Source organism: Dromiciops gliroides, chromosome 2 (genome assembly GCF_019393635.1).
Source record: "Dromiciops gliroides isolate mDroGli1 chromosome 2, mDroGli1.pri, whole genome shotgun sequence".
NCBI lineage: Eukaryota > Metazoa > Chordata > Mammalia > Microbiotheria > Microbiotheriidae > Dromiciops > Dromiciops gliroides.
In genome coordinates, this window is record NC_057862.1 from 522,615,861 (window position 1) to 522,642,369 (window position 26,509).

A 26,509-nucleotide genomic window follows, 5' to 3' on the forward strand; every position below is an offset into this window, starting at 1 on the left:
TGAAAAGAAGCAACATGCATCAGTGGAGGTGTACTTATATAAAAGAAATCATAGGTTCGTTAAGTACCGAAATAAGTGATGGGCCTACAAAGAAGAAAAATCACCATAGTTCCTGATCTGAGTTCATATTTTAAAAGATATAACATATATACAAATGACTATAATGTAAAGTAAAATGTGGAAGGTGCATGGGAGAGGTCAAATGAATGAAATGGGAGAACTGGACAAGAAGAATTGCCTAGCTAGAAGTTCTTCCTCCCTTTTCTCCTACAATATTGACTCATTGGGGCAAAGGGTATGGTTGTGGGTGATAGATAAGTAGCTTTAGATCTTTATCTCTTCCTTTCTGAAATGATCAACTAGGATTCCACTACACCTACAATGTATTTGCATTCATTAGCTTTATCAGAGGAGAATTTTATTAGAGCAGATTGGTCTAGAAAGGCTGGTAAAAATCCAACTCTCAAATGTAATTTTAAAGCATTCATTACAGTGAAAACACTAGATTATGACATTAGTAGTAAAAATTTAGGTTAGTGATTAGGCCCAAGCTTGCTATACCAATGCCTCTTCTTCTTTTTTTTCTTTTTCTTTTTTTTTTTTTAGTGAGGCAATTGGGGTTAAGTGACTTGCCCAGGGTTACACAGCTAGTAAGTGTTAAGTGTCTGAGGCCAGATTTGAACTCAGGTACTCCTGACTCCAGGGCCAGTGCTCTATCCACTGTGGCACCTAGCTGCCCCTATACCAATGCCTCTTGTGCACCCATGCACAGTCAAATAGGACAATAGGCATGGGATTTAAAGGATTTTTTAAAAAGACATTTTCCTAAAAAGAGAACAGAAAAAAAAAACTCACATACTATCTAATTCCACTGCACATTTTCCATGATTCATGCATGCCACAAAGGAAACCCTCTACCATATGAGGCATTCCTGTTAACCAAGCTTCAGACTATAGGTAGGCAGGGGGAGCAGAGCAAACTACCAACTGATAACTTTGAATCTGGCACTCCTTGTTTAAGTCTTCAGACTCTTTCACTAACTCTATGATTATGCTGTCTCCTCGGGCTGACAAATTTGGAAGCTTAGGAATGGGTAAGTCAAAGGGGCTAGATCACAGGCCATGAATGCCATTAACTGAGGGTACTACATCTAGCTACTGAATTTAGACAAAACAATTTAGACAATATATGGAGTTATATTTTTCATCTCTGCCATTCCCCAAAGTATTTCTTGGCTTGATCAAATTGCTGATTGCAAGTGGAGTTTCATGGGATTGCCAAGTCACGCCTAATTCTATTTTTGATAGATATCAGGAGGTACACTCTTGGTAAAATAATCATTTATACCCTCTCTGGTTTAAGAATCAAGAATGAGTGATCCAGTGTGTATAAATAGGCTGCAGTATAATTTCAGTGGTGACCTATGCCCAAGAAATGTGGTATAAGGGCCATCCTTGAAGAAATGTATTATTTGAAAAGGGGGTGAATTGGGAATGTGACAAGAGCAAGAGATGACAGATGGACAGGCCAAATGTTGCGCTGGATTCACAAAAGATAAAAAGAGCTCAAGCACATTGGTTGTTTCCTACAGAGGATTTACTGAAAAACACATACAAAAACATACAAGACAAAGAGCACAGATGGGTTGCATCATATACTGATGGAGAGAACACACATGGGTAATATCACAGATTCATTGAGGTAGCATTTAAGTCAAATATCCCCTTTTGTTAGAGTCTTACAGTTTTGGGTGACACCTGGAAAGTAGTTCTAGGATTAAGGCACAGCATAATGGTTGGTATAGAACAGCTGATGTAAGTAGTAAAATAGTCAAGTTGGCTGAGGGACTGAAATACCCTTAACCTTTTGCCACCTCCAAGTCATTACATGTTACCTACAATAGCTTCTTTATTCCTGTCAACCAAAAGAGGTCTCTTCCCTGGCTCCATTTCAAAATCTCTAAGACATAGCCTCCATAAAACTCCACCTTGTTCCAGTCAAATAACATTAGCCACCTCCTCAAATAATTAATATTTCAAAGTATTACTCTGTATGGTCATACAGCTATCACATATTTTTACATGCCTGTCTCCTGTGTGTGTATATGTATGTATATCTATGTATGTAAATGTGTATGTATGTATATTCACGCATATTTAAGTATTCCTATCTATCCCATTTTCTCCATTGGATTACTTTCTTCAATGATAAAAGCCCAGATTTTGTTTCCTTTTTAACTTCTCCATGGCCTAATAACAGTATTCTACATATCATAGGCACTAAAATAATATGGTTGTCCAATGGAATATGATCTATTATCTTGAGAATTTTTCACCCTTTTATTAGAGTGCTTCTGAAAATTACCTTTTTAAACAAAGAACCCAGTACCCAATAAGAGTAAAGCCAGGTCCAATATTGGAATAATGACTGCCCAAAGCGAAAACTGCTACCATATTTATATGGGAATAATCTTAACTAACTCAATCTGAGTTTCTCAAGGTAGCAAAATTTTCCTGATGTTATGTTTCTGGCTCATTACAAATGTGAACACTCATGGCTAATTATACAACTTTATAAGTATGGTGCGATGTTTGGGGATTGGAAAGAAAGAGACTAAATAATCAATTGGGTATAAATGTGTGTGGCCTTTGTGAATATTTTCCTTGTTCTGTTTCTCCAGGTCAAATGAGAGAAAAGTTATCATATTAATAGTTCTGCAATTTCTCACAGAAATATTAATGTCCTCCAAAGATACTGGTAATTTTCCAAGTCCATATTATGATCTATAAGCAAAGGATCCAGTTTTAGTCTTGATAAATGCAGGTGTATTTAAATAAGAGGGAGCCAGACACATAGTCACATTAGGGAGAAAGGGAAGACAGAAGGAGGGGAAAAGGCTCTAAAATTTTTCTTCAGAAGTAGCTGCAAGTGGATTACTATCAACCCCTTGTTTCTCTGGAAGGTTTTTAAAACTTCTTACTAACAGAACTAATGTCTTCTTGAGTCAGAATTTACTCAGAGGAGGGTTATGACATACCACATATGCTAGGATTACGGTAAGCCTTAACTAACCACAACAAAAAAGGTATGTCCTTTATAATTGGTATTTGTTGATTCTCTTAGTTGAGAAGAGTACTCTATTGATTTTTTCTAAGCCAATCAATGACTTTTGTTTTTGTTTCTGTGAGGCAATTGGGGTTAAGTGACTTGTCCAGGGTCACACAGCTAGTAAGTGTCAAGTGTCTGAGGTCAGATTTGAACTCAGGTCCTCCTGACTCCAGGGCCGGTGCTCTATGCACTCACTGCACCACCTAGCTGCCCCTAATCAATGACTTTTGACTAGGTTTGTCAGAATGAAGATGCTATTGAACAATGGTCTTAAGGACAATCCCACATTTAGCTTCTCTTCCAACATAGATTATCAAAGACATAAGCTAGCAGTAACATATTTTTGGAAGTTAGACATTGAACAATACACACCTTATCCCTTTTAAACATAGATCAGATCTGGATTATCACACCCTTCCAAGTACAGCACCAACTAGGCTAGTTACAGCAATTTTGCAACAAATGGCCCATATGATTTTAATTCCTTACATTTTAGAGCAAGATCTGATGGTGGTCAAGGTGTAGGATAGTATAAACATGCTTTATCAGGCACAGTGGGGGCTGAGGTGGAGGAGTGAAGACATCTATTCTTTTGGATATAAGATTTGCAATCATTAATCAGACCAAAAATCAGGGAAGCCACTATCAGAACCTGCAGTTAATTAGGGTAGACTTTTAGTAGATCTGACCAAGGATTTCTATCCTGCACCAAAGGCTAGCCAACACTGAAAGCAGAGGTGTTTGAGGGAAATGAAAATGGCTATTTGGATCACAGCTTACTTTCCTAAACCATGCTATAAATCATTCAACAATAGGGTCAGAAGGCTCTGGCAGAGATGATCTAATCTAGTTGCCTAATTCCAGGCAGATTTACACATATAAGCCATCTAAGAAAAATTCTTCTAGAATTTTCTTTTAACATCCTTAGAACTGTTTGAAATGAAGAAATCTAATCTGAATGCCCACCTGCTAATTGGAATTTCAATTAAAAACAAAACAAAACACCAACTTTTGGAAAAGGTTTCTCTTGCATTTCCTCACCAGTTAAAGGATCACAGGATTTAGAGCTGAATCTTACACATTATCTAGTCTGGTTCTTTCATGCTACAGATGAGGAAAACAGCCCAGAGAAGAAAACTGGCTTGCTCAGAGTCAGACAAGTAGTGTGTGCATATAGGTCTTTAACACAGTTTTTGACTCTATACCCTGTCACCTCTTTAAAGTCAATCAATGGGATTTAAAATGGAAATGTTCAGTGCAGCATCTCCATGGGTAGATTTTCTGCTTAAGTAAAACACCAATCGATTATAGAATTCCCATGATGCTATATAGATTTCAGTTTTTTAGAAATTCAAGTGCAATTGTTCTCTACAGTATGAAAAAGAAATAAATGCCATCTGCTACAAGCCATTTACTCAAATTACTATGTTCCTTAATAAGACAAAGACATTTCATTCTTTTGGTGACTCCTGAAAATACAAATGGCTAATACCCCAGAATTTATGAAGCCTATATGGTATCAATAGGATTTGACTACCAGGCACAGGGAGGCCCCATTAATAGGTTTTCACTTAATTTTTCAGGATGGTCAAATTTCAATTACCCAAGTTAACAGGAAAGAAAAAGAGAATAGCATAAAAAAGTGAAATCTAAACATTTGAACTAATGGCTCTAACCTTTCTTCCTGGGCCAGGGCTGTCAGGATTTTGCCTAACCAAATTAGTTATGTTGATTTTTGACTTTTTTTTTTTGCTATTACTCACATTTTAGTGTTGGTAGCAGTGCAAGATTGTCCTTCAGATAGCAATCATGAAGCAGAGGAATGTCAACAGCATTATAGTGAAATATAAAGGATCCTGAGTTTATATTCAAAAGATGTGGGTTCTAATTCCCACACTGTATGATGCTGGGGCAAATTGTTTGACTTCTCTGAGCTTTAGTTTGCTCATTTGTAAAATGAAGGGGCTGGGGTAGATGGATGATACCTTAGACCCTTTCAGCTCTAAATCTTATGGTACGGCTTCTTTTGCTTTGGACACAGAGGGTAGAACGAGGAGAAGTAGGTAGAGGCTGCCAAAAGGCAGAGTTTGTAGTGCCATGTAAAATAAATGTTTAACAGTTACAGCTGTTCTGAAATGGAATGGACTGCCTGGGGAGCTAATGAATTCCCCTGTCACTGGATGTCTTCAATGGAGTTTTGACCATTGTCATTCGGAAGCACTTAGAATTAGCTAGCACAACTACGGTTTCAGTTCTAGTTTCTTAGACAATAACTAGTTGTTATGTGGTATCTACAACACACTGGAGATTTGCAGTAAGTTGTTTTCTATCTGAAATGGTGAAAATGCATAAAAAACCCCAACGAAATCAAATTTCCCCGGCATGAAGTAGTAGTTCCCAGTCACAACAGAGCTAAGAGAATAGGGGAGGAAAATACAAGATGAACATGCTGGGAATGACAAGACACAGATGATTTTTTTTCTTCTTGCTTTGGAAATCTGGACATATTTGATTTCTGGTTAACTATGTATCCCTAAAGAGAAAAGTCTCAAGGCTCATACAAATCAGATTCAAGCTAGAGACTTTGATCACTGATGAACTATAGTGATAGAGATACACAATGTAGTTGAAAGAGTACAATATTTGGAGTCCATGTTTTGCTATTTATTACCTGTGTGACCTTGGGCAAAACATTTAACCATAACGAGGTCCAGTTTCCTAATCTGTAAAATGAAGGTGTTTAAATCAATGATCTCCAAAGGTTCTTTCCATCTTGAAATCTATGAACTTAAGTCATCTTTGTAAAAACTGAATGACAAAAGACAGAAAGAGGGAGCCAGTACAGTATAGTACAAAGAATAATAGTTCTTTGAAAGTCTAAGTCTCAGAAGAACAAGGTTTTAGTTCTACCATTACTACTTATTATCTGTACCACCTTGGGAATGTCACTGGGTCCAAATTTTCTCATCGTTAAATTTAGGATAGTTAGAGTTCTTCTCATCTCAGGACTAAAGATCAAATGAGATAAGGCATGTGAAAGCACTCTGTCAAAAGCTGTAACATTACACTAATATATTAGAGAAATTCATGAGTCTTAAATAACCTCATCTCTCAAGACATATGCCCCATTAAAACCTATAAATTCCAGCTTAGCTTGAGAAGCTAGAAAGAATCTTCCTATTCTAAAATCTTCCCTCTCTAGTGAGTCCAAGATTCTGATGCTTGTATATACATAGCATTCTACAAATATTTATTATGAATCACCTACTACATGCAAGGCATTGGAGATACAAAGACAAAAAAAAAATCCAAACTGTTGTTATGGAGTAGCCACACAGAAAATACTAATTAAAATGAATAGATTATGACCATAAGATTCATGGTAGAAGAGATCTCAAGAATTACCTAGATAAACTCTTTTATTTTATGGATGAAGAAACTGAGACCCAGAAATGTTTAGTGACTTGCCCAACATCATATAAGTGTAAGTAGCAGAACCAGTATCTGAAATGAAGTTTCCAAATCCAGGGCTCTTTTCATTAAAGTAGCTCCTTTTCTTATGGTCATTTAAAACTCAATACATGTTCATACACCTAGAGTGATATTAGCACAGTCTATCCTAAAAGCAGAGGACATAGCTCATAAATATAGAGCCTCTCAAATCTTGTTGGAAGTAGTAGGAGTAAGGAGGCACAGTTAATTGTCAAACAATTAATAAAGTTTTCATTAAGACCCAATGTGTTTTTTAAGTTACACATAAAACAAGCACAACTCACCTATTCTTTTCCATTTCATTGTGTGTTGATCTGAAAAGAGAGGGAAAAAAGATAGTAAGATTATTCTTGCCTGGAATGACCACAAAAATATTACCATGTCTACCATTACAACCAGTTTACCAACTGCCAGAGCTAAAAGGGGTGCTGAAAGACAACCGGTCTTTGTTCATTTTCCCCATAGGAATGACAAGTTGGACTATTTTATGGACTAGAAAACTGTGTGTATCTAGATATTATTATGCTATAAGCAACAAAAAAAGGAATGGTTTCAAAAAACCTGGGAATATTTGTATGAACTGATGTATTTTAAAAACAAACATTTTGAAAGACAAGAACTTTGATTGATGTAATAAACATTTTTTGCAAAGAAACAATGATGAAGAATGCTACCCACTTCTTGATGGGGGTGATGGATTAAATATGAAGAATGAGACACACATTTTTATAATCACAAACATGAAAATTTGTGTTGCTTGACTATACATATTTGTTCCAGGGGTTTTGCTTTTCTTTTCTCTTTTTTTCCAGTGAGGGTAAAGTTGGGAGGGAAAGAATTTTAAAAATAATCAGTTTAACAAATGTATGCAATCAGAATATTGTCCTAAGTAAAACTAACAGTTATGAAACACCTATTTTCCTTTGGGGAAAGTAACCAATTAGAAGAAAAGGATGAAATATACTTGAAGTACTTTAATTGTGTCACTCCTATGCACAAAAATCGTCAATGACTACTTACTGCCCACAGAGGAAAGTTCAAAACCATTTGCTTATTATTCACAATTTGGAACCACACCCCTTTTCTAGAGTTATTTCATATTATTGTCTTCCACATTCTATTCTCTAGCTAAACTAGACTACTTCCTATCTCCTGAATTCATCCTGAGATTTTCCAGCATCCTTTCTGTGCTCATGACTATCCTTAGGCCTAGAATGTTATCTTTATACCTGCTGACTTCCTACTCATTCTTTAAAGTCACATTCAAAAGCCAGCTTCCCCAAGAAGCCTTTCCTGATTCCCCATCAATAATGACTTACCCCTCAGACTTCAAGTAGAATTGTTCTCGTGACCACTAATGTACTTTATAATATCACGTGTTAACTTTATCTGTATGTATATCTTATTTCCCTACTAGACCATAAGCCCAATAAGGGTAGATTGCACGTTTTAATTAAGGTTTGTATTTTGCCCTAGGAGAGAAGTTTTGTTGAAATGTGCATTACATTCACAAAGAAGAATAACTCCATGTCATATGTAAATTTAGGGTCTAACTATTTACCTTAGGTTGAGTATAATACAATAGGCATTCAATCAGAAGCCATTTTGCTGGTTTGAATTACTTATTAATCTTTTTTTTTTTGGTGAGGCAATTGGGGTTAAGTGACTTGCCCAGGGTCACACAGCTAGAAGTGTCAAGTGTCTGAAGCTGGAACTGAACTCAGGTCCTCCTGACTCCAGGGCCGGTGCTCTATCCACTGCGCCACCTAGCTGCCCCAGAATTACACATTAATCTCAAGTTGATTTACTTACATCAAAAACAAGTTGTTGGGGCAGCTAGGTAGCGCAATGGATAGAGCACTGGACCCTGGAGTCAGGAGGACCTGAGTTCAAATCCAGCCTCAGACACTTGACACTTACTAGCTGTGTGACCCTGGGCAAGTCACTTAACCCTCTTTGCCCCGGGGCGGGGGGGGGGGGACAAACCCAAGTTATCTTACATTGACTAAAGTATATAGTTTGAAATGAATGAAACTAACTTCATAGCAGTCTTACTACTATTAACTACATTAACATCACCCATATTCTTCTGACTTCTTGCTGAAGAACAGCTACAAAATGCCTTTTAGTAAGGAGTTGAAAAAATGCAATTTAAGAAAGATTATGAACTTGCTCAATCAGTGATGAGGGTGAGTGTTAAACTGTATTTACAGCTTTGCTACCAACATGCCCCATATCCTATGAAAAGAAGCATGTTACTCCTCTCTACATGAAATACAGCTAATACATACTCCACTGCACAAGTGGGAATCCATTATTTAGCAGTTGTAAAAGGGCTTTCAGAACTTTGGATAAAAGCTAGGGCATATATATAAAGTCCTAATATTAATGCTCTTATCGTTGATCTTTAATAAAAAAGGTACATGCTAAACATTACATGGAAAGGGTTTCTACAAGTCATTAGAAAAGTCTCCTGAATCCACTTTCCTTTAGTCTGGGATAAGAAGGAACTTCACCAGACATCTGGCCTAAGGCACATTTCCAGATTAGTAGAGTGATGTTAAAGAGATGAGGTGACCTGCTCAAGGTCATAGAGGTGGCAAGTAAGAAAGATGGGCTGGAGCCCAGGTGCTGACTCCAAGTCCAGCATTTCCCTGATGTACCTGAATGCTGTCATTTCAGGGAGCTTTAGAGAATCATAAAAGGGGAATTGAATCTGACTCCGATGTAGACCATTACAACACAGCATTGTGATAGACAATGAAGTAGTGGGACAGAGTGGGGTGAACCTCAACCTATGATCTTGGAGGTGAGCACTTACATGAGCAAGTCACATGGGATCAATCATATAGAACTAGAGACCACCCCAAAGAAGTTCATTCATATTAGTCATTGGCTTATTCTGTTCTAGTCTGTTTTGGGGGTGACCTATGAAAAAAGGAAATTTCAAACTAAGCTTTAAAAACCTTCTTCCAAAGGTATCTGGGATATGTTTTAATGAGAAAGAAAAGAAAAAGGAAATCAAGATTTTTTGTTTTAGAATGATTTGTCTACCATCAAAAGACTTGCAAATATCAAAAATAATTATCCTGAAGGCTTTAATTCATTCAGTTTGTCATATATAGCCTTCCTTATTCCATTGTTCAGTAATGATCTAGAAATCTATTTCTTAGACCAACTAGCTAGATGGGCATAGTTTATAATAATTCATCCTTTGATGAAGACCTTTTGTTTAAAACCACATGACATTTTAATTTTAACAAAGATAAAATTTTATACCTCGTTAGATGATGTTTTTGACTGTACATATGATTGTGATATGGCTACAACTGGGCAAGGTCCTCCTGTCTTGGTCATAAGAACTATACTTAATAGAGGATGGACAGGAAGAAAGGATAGAATCACGAGAGGGCAAAGGTAAAGAGTGACTGGGTGTGTACATGCTTTTCTGGTCATGGTATGAAGTAAACCCTAATTAAAAGGCAACTGTATGGAATGTATGCATGTTAAATGTGAATTTCTTATTTATTTCAAGAGTCAAAATGTCCATTATAGTTTGGATATCAAAGTTCAATTTTTTGCTAGGAAGTAAGTATATCTCCTTTCATTCTCTGAACTTAGACAGCATTTAAAACCCAAAAAACCTTTGCCTGTTTATTCAAGAATGTTGCTAACGCTATAAATTTTAAATTCCCAAGAGGGTCACTATTCCTAATCTCTAGCATATTTCATTCAGTCATTTAACAAACACTTATTAAATGTCTGTGTAAATGTACTGTGATAAAAGGAGACAGGAAGATAGGGGCAGTGTCCCTATTCTCCAGGCTATAATCTAGAAGGAAGAGAAAAAACAAGGACACACAAAAAATAATTTTGAACATAAATGTGTAAAAGGAATTATAAGCTAAATTGTAGTCATTTATCTTAAATGAGATCTTCTTTATTTAAAGAATGAAGACTCCCAAAACAGAATCCAAAGTTATTTTTTCCTAAGGTCTCTCTTTCTGTACTTGTTGCTGTGTAAACAACTTACTAAGATCTTATGTCAGCTGAAGAATGTATGCCCTTTTCCAATATTCAATTTGATTATTGAAAAGTCTTGATAAATGTCAAATTTCTCTAATTAAAAAAAGATAACATAGAGAAGAATAGCAAAGGATTTTAGTTCTAGTACTCAAGTTTTAAGCATATCAGACACTTGGAAATACTCCTCAGTTACAAAAATGTTCCCCCTTTCCGAATACCATCAGTTGCTTTTACTACCATCTTGAAATAGAGCTGGATAGTAGTCTTTCAGCTACTTTATCCACTAATTTTCCAAAATCTGCCTCACTTTAGCAATTCATATTCCCAAAAAAAGTGCTGGTCTGTAATTTGAAATAAGGAATTAATTAAAAACCAGTAACTGGAAAAAACAACCACTACCAGAACTGTCCACCTCCCTTCATTCCAAAAATCTTAAGGCAGATCCTGTCATCCAATAATTCTTAGTCTTCTGTTTGAATAGCCCTCAATGATCCAATTTTTACAATCATGCTTATTGACTTTGCCCAAGGCACTTCCTGCTCTGAGCCTCAGTTTCCTCATCTATAAAATAAAGAATTGTTCCAAGTGATCCCTAAGGTTTCTCTCCAGTTCTAAATCCTATGATCCTGTTATTTAAGCATTACAGACAGAATTTAAACTTCAATTGGACAAATTCTTGTTAAATGCTTACTATCTGCAAGGTGCTAGGGTATGCTTGGTTAACCCCTGCATTTTCAATCCCAAGAAGGTCTAACATGCAGTAAAACCTGATTATTCCTGATAATTGAATAGCTACTTTTTCATCACATGTGCCAGGAAGAAAGGAACCCAGCTCAAGCAAAGAATTGGCACTTTAGTGAGAAATAACAAAGATAAAAACCAATGAATATGGAACAGAAACAGCCATTCTGTGGCTGTGTAATACAGTAGACATTTCACCCTATCACCTCATAACAAAAGCAATATTATAACCCTAACAAGGACTTGCTTGCAATACCTATTCAAATTAAGGGGTCAAACTACATTCCCTAGTGAAAAGTCTCACTGGTTAGGTAGGGCAATTACATACACAGGTGACTAACAAAATGACCACATTTAAAATAAGACAACATGCTCATGCAATTGCTTGGTGCTATCTTCAGATTTAATTATATTCTCTTAAAAATTCTCCTTGAACATGTCTATGCTTTCAGATAGCATGCATTTATTTAAGTAAGAATCAGGCAAACCTCATGTCTCCAAGTCACAAAACTGAGCTGTACCATATTTTCTACGGAGAACAGAATAAGCCTACTGACAGAAGTAATAGAAGTTAAGAATGATAATGGTTACAAAAACATCTTTTCCATTTATGAACTAGGCTTGAACTTGAACCCATATTATTTACGTCCATTCTTATTCACCCCGTAAAAATAACCCTTTATGAAATCATAATATGGGCAACTGCAATCTTTAAGGATAATTGGTATAACATAATATATAGGTTGTTTTGAAAATCAGAAATGGAAAAAAAAGAGCAATGAATATGCATTTTCCTAGACAAATATGATTTGAAAACATATTTCTTCTAAACATTATGCACTAGGTTAAAGGTGTAGCCAAAAACCTCCACGACTACAAAAACATAAAAAAACCCCAAAACCCGAACAGAAAAACCCCCCCAAATAAATGAATGTTGTTTTGTCATGAAATGGCTCATGGCTTTAATTCATTTCAAGAAGCATTCACTACCTTCTATGTGCTAAGCACTGTGTTTGGTACTGGGGATACAAAAACAATAACCAAATCGTCCCTGTCTTCTGAGGCTTAAGTTCTACTGGCTTAATTTATTTTATACTGTAAAAAAAAATAATACTAATTTATACTCACATTGTTTCCAGAAAACAATGTGCTTTTCCATAAATGATTTCATTTAATTAACACCACTATGGTTAGGTATCCCAGTTTTGCAGATGAGGAAATGAGGCTTTAGAAAAGTGAAGAAGGTTATTTGACTTATAATCAAAACTATAACATATTGGATAAGTGGCAGAGGTGGTATTTTAACCTGTCTTTTAAGTCTCAGGTTCTTACACTTTGCCACACCTGCTTCTTCATTTTGTATGAGCACCTTTCTCAAAGAGACATACATACTATACATACACCAGCAGCTCTAAACTTCATGTAATGCCTAAGTAAGAGAAAGAAAAATACCTAGTAAATACCAAATTTATTCTTAACACCACTTCCTGAATCAAAAGTATAGCACATGTGTGTGTCTCACACATTTTGTAGTTCCACTTGCAACACAATGGGGGTAAACTAAAGATAGAAAGGCAGTAATGAAGTGATTGTTAGCTTTCTAGCCTTTAGTGGCTTGCAAGAGTTTATTCTTGGGGGAAAAACCCAAACCTCCAAACAAAGGTAGCCCATGAATCTCTAAACCAGTGACAGAAATGTCAATGTTTTTAATTTACTAGCTTGGAAGTTCAATGGCTCCATAAAAATAGCATTTCAGAAACTGCCCATTCAACTTCACACACAGCAGGCTGAATCTAATTTGGATGAATCCACTTTCTAAGGAAATTCATACCAATCAAGAATTACTGACAACTTCTGATCCCTAGCCACAATAAAAGACTGAACCATTTTAACATTTTCTCCTGCCCCTCAAAACAAGATATATGTCAAGGTTTGAATCACTAACGCTCCCTTCTATAGCTTAGTAGGCAGAAATGGTAAATAAATCAGCAACCCCAAAAGAGAACAATTAATCTAAATGCCAAATGAGAAATTCTATGACTTCCTATGCCAAATTGGATAATTTAATCGGTTTAGGGAGAAAAAAAAATCCTTCACAATGAAAACAAACCAAAGGAAAGACACTGTCCAGCATTTCCAATTACAGGGAAGTTGCTCTGAATCTGCAGCTTTTGAAAGCATAGTATTGTCACTGCTGGTGCTTCCCTCTCATTTCTTTTGCACTCTTCCCCAACCCCCTTCCCACAGAGAGGCAAAACAAAACAAATCTCCCTCCCCCCAAAACACCTGGAGAAATCTAAATTCTCTTTCCCTCTTCCTCAACAAAAGAAATGCTTTCTCCACAGGCTTAAGGTTTTGTTGTACATTACTGTATCATTGATACATACAGAATATATTTCCAGGGTTAGAGTCACAACAAGCAATTGTATTCTGCAGTGTACGTGTACACAGAAGGGAGATAATGGACTAAAGAAGAGCTATATTTTTTCCAATCACCTGCTGCTGCTGCTGCTATTCTTCTTGGATTTGCTCCTCCGTTTTAAGGCATCTCTGTCCTTGTTATTGTATGGTAACATGGAGGCATAACCATGTTCAGCTTCTAGAAAATCAGAGGATTCAGTCAGTAAATGATCCTAGATCCTTCAGTATCGCTTCCTCTACTTCCCCCCAACCAGGACACATCTCCACACTTGCGACAACCTCTTTTTAGTATTATTTTTTAAAGGGATATGTTAAGGCAAACAAATGAAAGTGGAATTCAGAGAACAATGAAAAAAAAAACAACAAAACCTCAACACATTTTACAAAACATGCTCCGAGTTTTAGGCAGGTGGAAAGGAGAATTCCAGATCCTCATTGTTGAAAAAGAACAAAACACACCACCGTCGCTCAAAAAGCCAGATGTTTCTGATACTAAATACCCAGCAGGTTGGTGTTGTTGGAAATAGGAAAACACACACACACACACACACAGGCACACACGCGCACACACTCACACGCGCGCGCGCACACACACACACACACACACACGAAGGGATCAGACAAACAGGATTCAGAGGAGTGGAGAATGGAGGGGGGGGGCGGGGTAGAATGGACCTCCGGGCTGTAAGCGTGGGGAGAACGTTAGGGTGATGTAGGAGCGAGTCCCATTCGTGAGTGGGTGGTTAGCTCTGTGGGGGAGGGCATGTGGGTAGGGAACTTGGCTGAGGTAAATCCAGGGGTGTCTCTCTACATTTTAGTGAGAGCTACAGGTCTGCTTGTCTCCCCAGGAGGAGGAAGGAGATGCAGCACGCACCAGGCTTCCCAGAGGCAGCTTCCTCTCCCCCTTCCCTTCCATTCCATTCATTGCCTCGTGGTGGGAGAAGGGGCCGCTGTAGGATGGGGAAGCCCCCACCCCCACCCCTGGCCCCGAGTTGAGGGGGGAGGTTGGGGCGCTCGCGGTGTTGCCCTCCGCCAACAACCCTCGGAGCGGTCAGGGCTCCCCGCCCCCACCAAGGTTTTGCACCTCAAGGTCTCTCCAGCCAGTGCTTCCTTCCCTGTGCGTGTCCCCCCTTAGGGCCTGGGCACCCCTCCCCGACCAGGGCTTCGGGCCCTCAGGGCTCCGCCCCTGTGCCTGCCCCCCCATGCCCGTGGCTACCCCCTCAGTCCGCTTGTCCTTCGTACCCCGTGGCTGACTGCCCCCTCAGTCCGCCTGTCTTCCCTCCCCAGTGGCTGCCCTCTCAGGCCCCGGTCCACCCCCCACCTCAGGCCCCCTGCGGGAGTCCTCCTCGCCCCCGTGCACCTCGCTCTCGCCGCTCCAGGTAATCGGCCGCCTCCAGCAGCAACTGGATGTTCATCCGAACCGCCGCCGCCGCCACCGCCATTCTGCATCCACCGGGGGCCGGAGCCGCGGGACCAACCCCCAGCGCCCGCGGCCTCGCTGCCCGTCCGCTGGACAGACGGTGAGATGGTCACCCCAGTACACACACACAGCACGCCGGGGACCACGATCCCTGGGGGTCGGCCAAGGGGCAACAGAGACACCTATACTGTGACAGGACCCGGAGCGGAGGCACTGCCACCTACACTGCCGAGTGTTTATCTCCGACTCACCCCCTAGCCACCCCCCCCAAGCTCCTTCACTTGACAGGCCCGCCTTGGCGGCCGCCCTCATTGGACACGAGGTTAGACGCCCCGCCCCTTCCCCTGCCCTATTGGGGAAGGGCACCGCAGCACCGCCCCTCGGGCTCCGCTCCTCGCTCTGGTTGGATGAGCTTGACAAGGCCCCGGCCCCACCCCCTCAGGTTCCTATTGGGCTACCGGTCCCTATAACTCCGCCCCACACTTCCTTTGCTGTTTCCATTGGTTCAGAGGCTCGCAACCGGGCCCCCTTTTCACTTCATTGGCATTGGCCAATTACCATGGAAGACACGCCCCTTCCTCTATCTGCCATTGGTGAATCTTTCTTAAACATCCCCGCTACGATGATGTCATCCCTTTCTCTAAGACAGGTAAAGCGTGAGTGGTTGAGCAGCAAATACCCGCCCATCTTTATTCTCTTCTTTCATTGGCTGAGAGGGACAACACGTCCGGGGGAGCAAAGCAGTTTCACCCCTTTTTTACATAGACTCCACCTCCGCGAAGGGTAGCGAAACCAGAGTAGGACCTGTTGACTAAGTCCCACCCCTCGGGAAAACTTGCTGTCCTCTCATGGGCTCCTTGAATGTAAGGGATCACGTCACTCTTGAGGCCAAGCCAGTCAGAAGCTGCAGCATGCCATATACCACGGGATTTGGAGCCAGGTCCCTGGCAGGAGCTAAGGCCAGAGGGCTGGGGACGTTCGCGCACACCCCAAGTCATTCAAGGTACGCTTCCGGTCGAGTCTTCGTGTAGCCCTTTGTCCCAAGGCTAGCTTATACCGATTTTGCCATGATCGTGTCGTTCACTTCATTGCTATAATCTTCAGATATGGGCCATAGGACCATGGAATGCTTGGGTTTCACCGAATCATGGAATGTTCGAGCTGAAAGGACAGTCCTGTCTTGGGACTTGTTGGGGTTACTTCGTCCCAGAGATGCTGTACTTTTAAAATCACGACTATCATAGAGATTATTGTTATCTTAAGGTTTAAGCATTTAGCTAAATTGAGTAATTTAGCACTAGTAGGGATAGTAGCAACACTGCTAGGGTTAAGTTTCTTAACTGTAAGAACAGGCCTTCCGATAAAAGTGCTAGGCTTCCGTGGTCTGAAGCCAGAGGATCATAGGATTTAGGAATGGAAAGAATCTCTAAGGTCCCTTAGTTCTGAAACCTGGTGAAAAATAAGCTTCAGCAGAACACAGTGAGCATTCAGGGCTCTGGCAGAACATTCCCGAATCACCTGCAATTCAGACAGTCTGTACTGTCAGTCACAATGTCTACACAACTCAAACTGCTTTCATATCTTCTCTCCCTACCATGTGTGACAGTGATCATTTGAAGTGTATCACATGATTATTGTGCATAGGGAAGGGAAACAAATGCTTATCTGTCAGATGCCTCAGCAAGTAGGCCTACTGCCCATTTTGCCAGAAATGGAACTGGAGAATGGGGGAAAGAGGAAAAGTGTTAGGCTGCATTGAAACCAAACTTCAGTCCCCATGATACAGTACTGCTGCAATTCAAATTTTCTCCCTTAAATATAACCAACCACCTCCCTCAAAACAAAACAAAAACCTCTTAAAAACCAATCCTCTCAAAGCAAGGTTGAAGTAAAATTTCTAGCAGTGTCTGCAAATAATTCTTCCCTTCATAATGTTGGGTGCAGAGGATACTTTTAAGGTTTGGAAAGTTATTAGTACTTATAAAACATAACCTAAGACTTGGATTTTGATCCCTCTGTAAGCTCTGTAGACTTCCTGAATTATAAAAAACTTCAAAATAACTTGCCTCAGGACATACCTGTAACTTAAGACTTTTTGGCATATAAGCAATATTAATTATAAATAATATGAAAACTTAATGTTTTCCCCCATAGAGCTAAAAGGTTCCCTTATACTACTAATTTGGTTAAGAATATAAAAATGCCTGTGAAATAGACGAAAGTTACTTGAAGGTAAGAGGTAAAACACTTACTAACTCTTCTCTAAACAAGAGTGAAGGTGGGCCCTTGGAAATTTGCCCGGCTTTATAAAAGTAACCAGCAGCAAAGCTTTAAGAAGAGCAGACATCGATTTCCAAATCATTGAATGACCAAGAAAAACATATATTTTTCAAAACCTTGAATAATTTCACTTGTCAAAGATTTGGACAGCTACTAAATTCTGTATACACACATATACAAACAAGCAAAGGACTACATTAGCCATCCATGAGGATGTTGAAAAATCTTTTTGAAAAACACTTTTTTGTGCATGTTAATGAACTTGTAGTGAACCTGTCCAGAAAAACAGCACACATTCAAAATGGAAAATAGAAGGGTAGAGTCTAAACTCAAGGTGGCAACTGGGAAATTTAAATAATCCCAGGTCTGTATTAAACACAAAACTAGAACGCCAGGTTTAATTTTAAAAAACAAAATCAAGAGGATTGAATCAAGGCAGGTAGTGCTTACACTCCCTGTTTAATAATGTTACTCTACCTGCAAAAGCTAGAAGTTCCACAGAGGGCTTTGGAAGGTATATGGTGCCATCTACTGGAAATGAAACAATATACAATGTAAAATATGATGGAATTTCTCTCCACCTGTTAGAAATTATTATTCAGAAACAAAAACAATTTTATACAAACATTGCAACTAATCAATTAGGATGAATATAAAGTAAAACTTAAAAAAAACATACCCTCACAATATATAGACGAATATGTCTCATTTTTGTATTTATATTCTTGACATCTTGCCTTGGACATAGTAAGCACCTAATAAGTCTATTTCAAACATTTGTTTAAGATAAATTTAAAAGTTATATAAAATAGCAAGGGATGGTGATAAGGAAAACAATCTTTTTATAATGGATTATTTCAAGATATTTTGAAAACTACTACCTTTGAAGAAGATTTAAATAAACAGGTTAAGAATTACAGGATCTGAGAGTTGGAAGGGACTCTTAGAAGCCATCTCTAAACTCCCACTCAATGTAGGAATCTTCTGTAGCATATATGTACATGTATCACTATATATGTGGTCATCTGGTTTCTGCTTGAACAATTTTGATGTCAGGAAGTTCATATTAAACAAGGCAGCCCACTCCATTTTTATAGAGTTGTTAGAAAATTGTTTCCTTATATTAAGGGGAAATTTATCTCCCTATCGCTTTGACCCTTGGTCTTAATTCTGCACTCATGAACAACATAAATATTTTTTTCAGCATGCCAGAGCTTCGAATATTTGAATTCATTATAATGCCTAACCTGTTTTCTTTTACAAGAAGTGCCAGCCTTACACATATGCAGGGGAAGTGGCCACATAATGTAAGGATGTTAAGGATCTCAAAAGATTTTTATGTATGTAAATATCACCATAAAGATGTTATTCTGGGATTTATGACCACTAGACATGTCTTCTTTTTCTGGAGAAATCTCATTTTAAAATATTCTGTCCCACTATTCTTATGGCCCATTATTCTTATATATTCATGTTTTCTCCCCCTGTGTTATTATTTTCCAGGTTTTTTCTTAAATCCTTCATATAGGATCTATCCTATATGCTGGAGGAAAAGGCTCATTCAAACAATCAGAAGATCCTACAGAGGTGTACAGCTGGAAGAGACATCAGAGGCCATCCATTTCCTATGAACCTCATGTTTTATGTTTTAATATATTATCATGGATAAAAGTGAAGTATCAAGAATAGAAATTTAAGCCTTTAGCCACTAAAAAAGTTCCAAGAAATACCAATCTTAGGGCAAATAATAAATGAATTAATCAAGTGAATAAGATTGAGATCTACCAAAAAAGCAGAATCATAGGTTGAACATTTTGACTGCTACATGCTAGCCTGTATTTGTACATCTATAGCCATTTTTGTACTATATAAGCATGTCACTTATGAGTCTTGTTGAAAAACCTGCATTAATATATGTAACTATGGCAGCAAGGCAACCTTGATTCACCATGGGTCCTGATTTTTTTGGTTACAGAAAATATGATCATTGTAGACATATGCCTAAACTGGGTTGAGGAGGAGGCAACCCATTATCTCATACACAGTAGTAAAAATAATTCATGTTTCTATAGTGTTTTAAGGTGTTCAAAGTGCTTAACTGTGAAAAGGGTCTTCCAACTATCTGGGCATTGGCCAGGAGTCTCTGTTAAAAGCAGAGCAGCTCATGAACCCCTTGAATTGCACTGCTGATCATTTCATCCCTTTTAAGTTAGAGGAAATGACTGAATTACTGGTACTATATACTAAATTCTGATCAGTATGAAGGATAGTTGAGTAAAAGAGTGACCGTATATCATCATATACTTCCTGATAGTAAATGAAGAGAATTTTGAGTATAATTTGGTATATACCATAGAATTTAGGAAAGTAGATTTTTAATAGTTTAGAAAAAAGATAGGTATGCTGTTCATGATTTTTACTACCATTTCCTCATCCCAACTGACTCACTCTCCCAATTTTCTCAATGACTTTAACAATTTGCTCACAGTCCTTCTCTCTACCACGGCATAATAATTTCAATATTCATGCATATCCAAAACTGAGCTTATTATCTTTCCATCTAAACTCTTCCTTCTACGTACATGAATTGATGCTGAGTGAAATGAGCAGAACCAAGAGAACGTTGTACACAGTAACAATAACACTGTATGATAATCAACTGTAATACTTAGCTCTTCTCAGCAATACAATGATCCAAGACAATGCCAAAAGACTCATGATGGAAAATGCTATCTACATCCAGAAAAAGAACTATGGAGTCTGAATGTAGATTGAAGCATACTATTTTCACTTTTGTTGTGGTTGTTGTTTGGTTGGTTGGTTCTCCTTTCTTGTGTTTTTTTCCTTTTATTCTGATTCTTCTCTCAAAACATGACTAATGTAGAAATATGTTTAACATGATTGTAATGTATAACTTGCTTGCTGCCTTGGGGAGGGGGGAGGAAAAGGAGGGAAGGAGAAAAATTTGGAACTCAAAAATCTTTACAAAAATGAATGCGGAAAACTATCTTCACATGTAATTGGAAAAAATAAAATAAAATTTTATTAAAAAAATAAACTTCCTTCTGTCTTCATTATTTCTAGCAATGGCACTGCCACTGAGCCACTAATGTTTAAAAGCTTTGCTTATGTTTGATTTTTTTCCTCTTTCACCTCTCTAACCCATTCAGTTACCAAGTCTTGTTGATTCTAACTGCAATATTTCTCTGTTTCCCCTTCCCTGCTCCCATTATATATCACTTTCTTATGGTATGGTTGTATCACCATATTGGTCACCATCTTTTAGATAAACTCTAGTTTATAAGGGTCTTTCTAAAATGAGGCATTTATTTCCATCTATGAACAGAATAGCCAGCAATATACAATGTAAACTAGAAATCTTAATGCAGGGTTGTAAATTTCACCTGAGACTTGGAGGGCTATGATGATATCACTCATGGCTGGAATGTGATCAGGAATGGGCATCCTTTATTCAAAAGGAACAGGTTAGATAAAAAGAATAGTGGAACAAATGTATATATCATGACCCATCCTTGACTTTCCCTTCTCCTTCACCTCCTTATATGCAATTAGCTGCCAAGTCATGTTGATTCTACCACTACAACATCTCTCACCGTTTAGCCCCTTATTTCCACGCACAGAGCCTCTATCTTAGTTCAGGCCCTCATTACCACTCACATGGCCCACTGTAATCATCTCCTAATGGGTTATGTTGCTTCCATTGTCTCTCCTTTCCAATTTGTCCTCCATAAGCTGCCAAACCGTTACCTCTAAAACACAGATCCAACCATGCCATCCCTCAGTCAAAAATTTCAATGACTCCTTCCTGGGATAAAATACAAAATCCTCAGCCTGGCATAATAAGTCTATCCACAACTTAGCTTATATTTTTATACTTTCTAGTCTTATTTCATCATGCAGTCTTAGTTATTGTCAAACTGTCATTTTAGTTGTTCCCTGTATACAATATTCTGTCTCCTATTTCTGCGACTTTGGATAAGAGGCCTCTATATCTGGAAAGTATTTCCCCTTCCTCCTCTCTGTGCCATAGAATTGCTACCTTCCTGAAAAGCACCAATGAGGTGCTTCTTCCTTCATGAGGCCTTTTCTGATCTGTCTTCCCCACGTTATCTCCTTTGGGAAAGAGTCACGTCTGACTCTTTGTGACCCCATTTGGTTTTTTTTTGGCAAAGATACCTGAGTGGTTTGCTATTTCCCCCCCAGCTCATTTTACAGTTGAGGAACTGAGGCAAACTGGCTTAAATGAATTGTCCAGGGACATACAGGTAGTAAGTGTCTGAGGCCAGATTTAAACTCAGGAAGATGTCTTCCTGACTTCAGGCTGCTCTATCCACTATGCCACCTAGCTGACCTTTTTGAAATTACTTTGTATTAACTTGCTTGTATAATGCTGTATTCACCTAAGGAGAATGGAAACTCCATTAGGGCAGGAACTGATTTGCTTTTGTCTTTCTATCTATAGTGCCTAGCGCAATGCTTTGCATATTAGTGGGTGCTTCATGAATATTTGATGAATAAAGGAATGAAGAGAGATACTTGAGAAGAACTCCATGAACCAATGGGATAAGGGAAGCCTGAATTTGGATGAGGATAAATGGAGGAAAAAATAGAAGCAGTCATAACAACTACACCTCTGAAAATTCTGAGAGCTCTGGCTCTGGAGCCCTTTGCTCCATTTCCAGGTTTAATGTGGCTATTTTGGTTAATCAGTTATATACATCGCAGCCCAAGCCCTACCAATAAAACACTCTTTAGCATCAGACCATTCAAGTCATCAATCCAATAACAAAAACAAAGCATTTAAGATAAAAAACAAAACACACACACACAATAAAGGGGAATTAGTCAAATAATTTTCTGCCTCTAACACAAAAGGGTACACATTTTCTATACATTCAAGGTGGTTGATTGCATGGAAATTTCCCTGGGAAAACAAGTGGTTGGGGAAACTGCCCCTAGCACATGAAAAGAAAGGTGAGCAAAATCCCTAAGCCCTTTCAATGTGCCTTCGGTGACCTGTCTGGTGATCAACTTCTGCACTGGCTCTGGCAATAGGCTGCCAGCTCCCTTTGTATGGAGTCAATTTGATGGGTCCTCTGAGTCTGGCTATAGTGCTAGCAGCTTCTACTTAATAGACAGTGGACTATGTTATCCCACTACTTTAATTCACCTGTTTACAGCTGCTCATACAGACCCTAGGCCTCCTCTTTTGATGAAGCCCCCTAGTCCCTTACATCTATTTTCCAGACTCTACCCTCTTTCCACCCCTTTTCATCTTTTTCCATTATTTGGGCCACCTGACACAATGCCTCAACACAATACAAGTCTTCCAGGATTCTGACCCCCTTTCTGCAATGAATAGTAGTTCCCTTGCCTCATAATCATGGGCACTTGAAGCTGTGTTGGGGAAGCCTTCAGGAAAGGAGACCTATCCCATTATTCAATATTGTAAACATTTAATAAATGCTCTTCCTTCCTTTTTTCCTTTCTCTTTCTTTCTCTTCCTTCCTTCCTTTCCTCTCTCTTTCATAGTTTACAAGCCATCCAACTAGTAGAAAATGGATGATTTTATAGAAACACAGAATCTGAACTGGAAGATATCTAGAAGTCATCTGATTCAGCCCACACAGCCCAGACAAGAATCTCATCTACAAATCTGAAAAGGCATCTTTCAGTAGCCATAGTGAAATCTAAATAGATCATAGGTCTGACATGCAAGCCTGATACAGGCTGTTCCCTGATATGGAGAGCTTCAACTCCCCAGACAGATAGTTGCTGGACTTTTCTTTGTATAGAAAGGACAGTTGATAAAGTTATTGTTCTTCTAATCTGGTCCCCCTGCTCTGGCCTTATTTCCCCTTCTTCATGGTTTTGATCTTATAGTTAACATGTCCCATAAGGCTATCCTTCACTAGTAAATTCCTTGCCCCTTTTGTCCTTCTACATTTCTGCTAATCCCTCAGGCCTTCTCAAATGCCACTCCCAAGAAGCTAAATGCCACTTTAATAAGTCATGGCACCATGAAGACTGGGTCTACTACAAATTCATGTTATTTAACTTCAACTGGGACCTTCCCTACTACATGGAAATACTTTTGTCATCTTGTACCTGTGACATTCCCTACACTGGCTACTCAAAACCTTATCTGCTCTCAAGTCCACTGCCCATAGGATACCTCATAAATGCCTTTAACCTACTGTTTTACTGAGATCGAGGCCATCCCTCCTAAGCTCTTCCATCTTACTTCAGAACCTCTATCTGTCCCCTCCTCCTCCATATTCAGAGGATAAGGTGGTCCTCCTTGCCAATGCTCACTCCTCCATTTGTGGTCTTGATTCCATCTCCCATTCTCCTCCAAGAGCTTGCCCAATAAACATCCCCTTTTTCCTTAGCTTTGGTTCCTCCCTATCTACTTGATCCTTCCCTGATCCCTAGGAACACATTCAGATCTTTTCTATCCTTTAAAAATACAAAAATTCCCTTGACCCTAGTCAGCTGATCAGTCAGTCAACAAACATTTAACAAGTACTTGCCTTATGTGTGGCATTTGTGATAAGCACTAGAGATACAATGAAAGGCAAAAGTCTCTGCCCTCCCATTGTCTAGTCTGATCCTAAAGCTGGCTTTTATCTTTACTGCTATATTCAAATCAAATGAGATGATAGTTGTTGAGTTCTAAGCATAGTGCCTGGCACACAGTAGGTTAATAAAGGCTGGTTCCTTTCTCCTCTCCCTTAAACTACTAGAAAGCTGTCTATACTCACTTCCATCATTCCTTCACCACCCATTTAATTCCTCTTTCATTTCTGATTTCTCTACCATAGAAAATGGTGATAAGACTGGGAAATATAAAACAGAAAGAGATGACAGAGAACTAAAGGTAGTACACAAAGGAATAATATAAGCATCATATATAAGCTCTGTGTGTGTTTGTGGCAAGCACTTTTTACAAATATTATCTTATTTGATCCACACCATAACCCTGCAAGGTAGGTGCTATTTTATTGCCACTTATTTTATACTTGAGGAAACTGAGGCAAACAGAAGTTGTGACTCATCCAGGGTTCCGTGACTACTGTCTGATATCAAATTTGAACTCAGGTCTTCCTGATTCCAGGAAGTCTGTAAGTTTGTGATCTCTGGGGGGAAAAAAAAATCACAAGGAATAGTAGAGAGAGGGACTTGAGCACAGAGAAACAACAAATGTCCTGATTTTCAAAAGGGGAAGGAGGGGCAGCTAGGTGGTGCAGTGGATAAAGCACTGGCCCTGGATTCAGGAGTACCTGAGTTCAAATCTGGCCTCAGACATTTGACACTTAATAGCTGTGTGAGCTTGGGAAAGTCACTTAACCCTCACTGCCCAGACCAAAAAAAGAAAGAAAGAAAAGAAAAAAAGGAGGGGGGGAAGCAGTAATATAACCCTACTATGTAGCAGGCACTGTGCTAAGTACCACACAGATATTCTCCTTTGATCCTCACAACAATGCAATGAGAAAAGTGCTGTTATCCCCATTTTACAGTTGAGGAAACAGGCAGGCAGAGGTTAAGTGACTTGCTCAGTCACACAATTAGTAAATCTGAGGCCAGATTTGAACTCAGGTGTTCCAGGCTCAGCATTCTATCCACTCCACTATCTAGCTGCCAAAAAAAGACAAAGAAGGTGAATTCTTCAAACATAAACCTGCAAACCTGACTTTAATACCTGACAAAAATCTAGACTATATTAATAAAAGGAAGCTGTACAGATACGTGGAATGGGCAGTAATCACTAAAAGGCTGCATGGGTTCACTATGAAAAAGACACATCAGACAAACTTCTTTTTTTGACAGTATATTGGAGTGAGCAGATAAATGTCATGATGTTAATTTAGGAAAGCATTTCATAAACTAATGTAGGAGGGAGGGAGGGAGGGAGGGGGAGGGGAGGAGAGAGAGAGAGAGAAGGCTGATAGAAGAATTGAATGGATTTAGAACTGTCTTTAACAATCAGAACTGAAGTGCTGATTAATGGGCTGATGCCATTTTGGCAGAAATCCTTGAGAGGCATACTAAAGAATGCTGTCTTTAGACACGTTTAGTTCAACATTCTTATCAGTGATCTGGATGAAGAAATACAGCACGCTTATCAAATCTGCAGATGACATGAAAAGAGGATGCATAATTAACATGTTGGATGATAGAACTGGTTTCCAAAGAGATTTGAAAAAGCTACAGGAGTTAAGTTGAATTTAATAAAGGGAAATTTAATGGGAAGAAATGGAAAGAACTTCAGCTATGGGGTAAAAAATACATCAACTGCACAAATACAGGAGTTGTGGGGTACAGGAATCAAACATAGCCAAGTATGGGAAATCATAGCTAGGCAGCAACAGATATGTAAAAAGTTGGTAGGAGTTTTAGTAACATGATCAGGCCCACTGATTAAGATTATTTTGGTAGGTGTATGAAGATGGAATGGATGAAAAAGACTAAAGGAAGACCAAATAGGAATCTAACAAGAAGTGGTCTGGGCCTGAACTAGAATGGTAGTGATGTAAATGGAAAGGAGGCAATAGATACAAAAGAAATTGTGGAGGAGAATCAGCATCTTGACTGAATGTGGAGGGTCAGGGAGAGAGATGTCTAGAACGACTCAGGTTTCAGAGAAGACTGGGAGGATGGTAGCATTGTCAAATAGGAAAGCTTGAAGGAAGGGCAAGTTGGGGTGGGTAGGTGAATTATTAAATTCTTTTGGGGGCATGTAAGGTTTGAGATGTCTAAGAAACTTCCAGGAGATGGACAACGGGAAGTCTTAAAACAATATTAAAACTGATGATTGTCATTTTGAGAATTCTGTAAATTTTATTATAACTTCTTTAAGTGTCACAGAGCTAAGACTAGTAGTAGTTTAGGGATAGGATAGGAATTTCTGTTCAAACACAACTGATACTCCTCTATAATGCTCCAAGATAATTTAGCTGTACCACTATGATGGTAAGATTAAGAACTAGGGAAAACAG

At 38.9% G+C, this 26,509-nt stretch overlaps 1 protein-coding gene across 2 annotated transcripts in view; it reads right to left on the reverse strand.

The window, feature by feature from the left end:
* The window catches only part of MXD1 (MAX dimerization protein 1), a 30,406-nt gene extending 14,956 nt beyond the window's left edge, over positions 1–15,450 (reverse strand). Inside the window, exons 1-3 of one of the 2 annotated variants that reach the window (XM_043987425.1) lie at positions 15,150–15,450; positions 13,865–13,967; positions 6,886–6,915 (exon numbers count right to left, since the gene is read on the reverse strand). In XM_043987425.1, coding sequence (XP_043843360.1) covers positions 6,886–6,915; positions 13,865–13,967; positions 15,150–15,231 — 215 coding nt within the window. In that variant the 5' untranslated portion in view covers positions 15,232–15,450. Of the gene's footprint in view, positions 1–6,885; positions 6,916–13,864; positions 13,968–15,110 lie in introns of both variants that reach the window. The other variant, XM_043987426.1, reaches the window with a different exon arrangement.
* Positions 15,451–26,509: the final 11,059 nt, after the last annotated feature.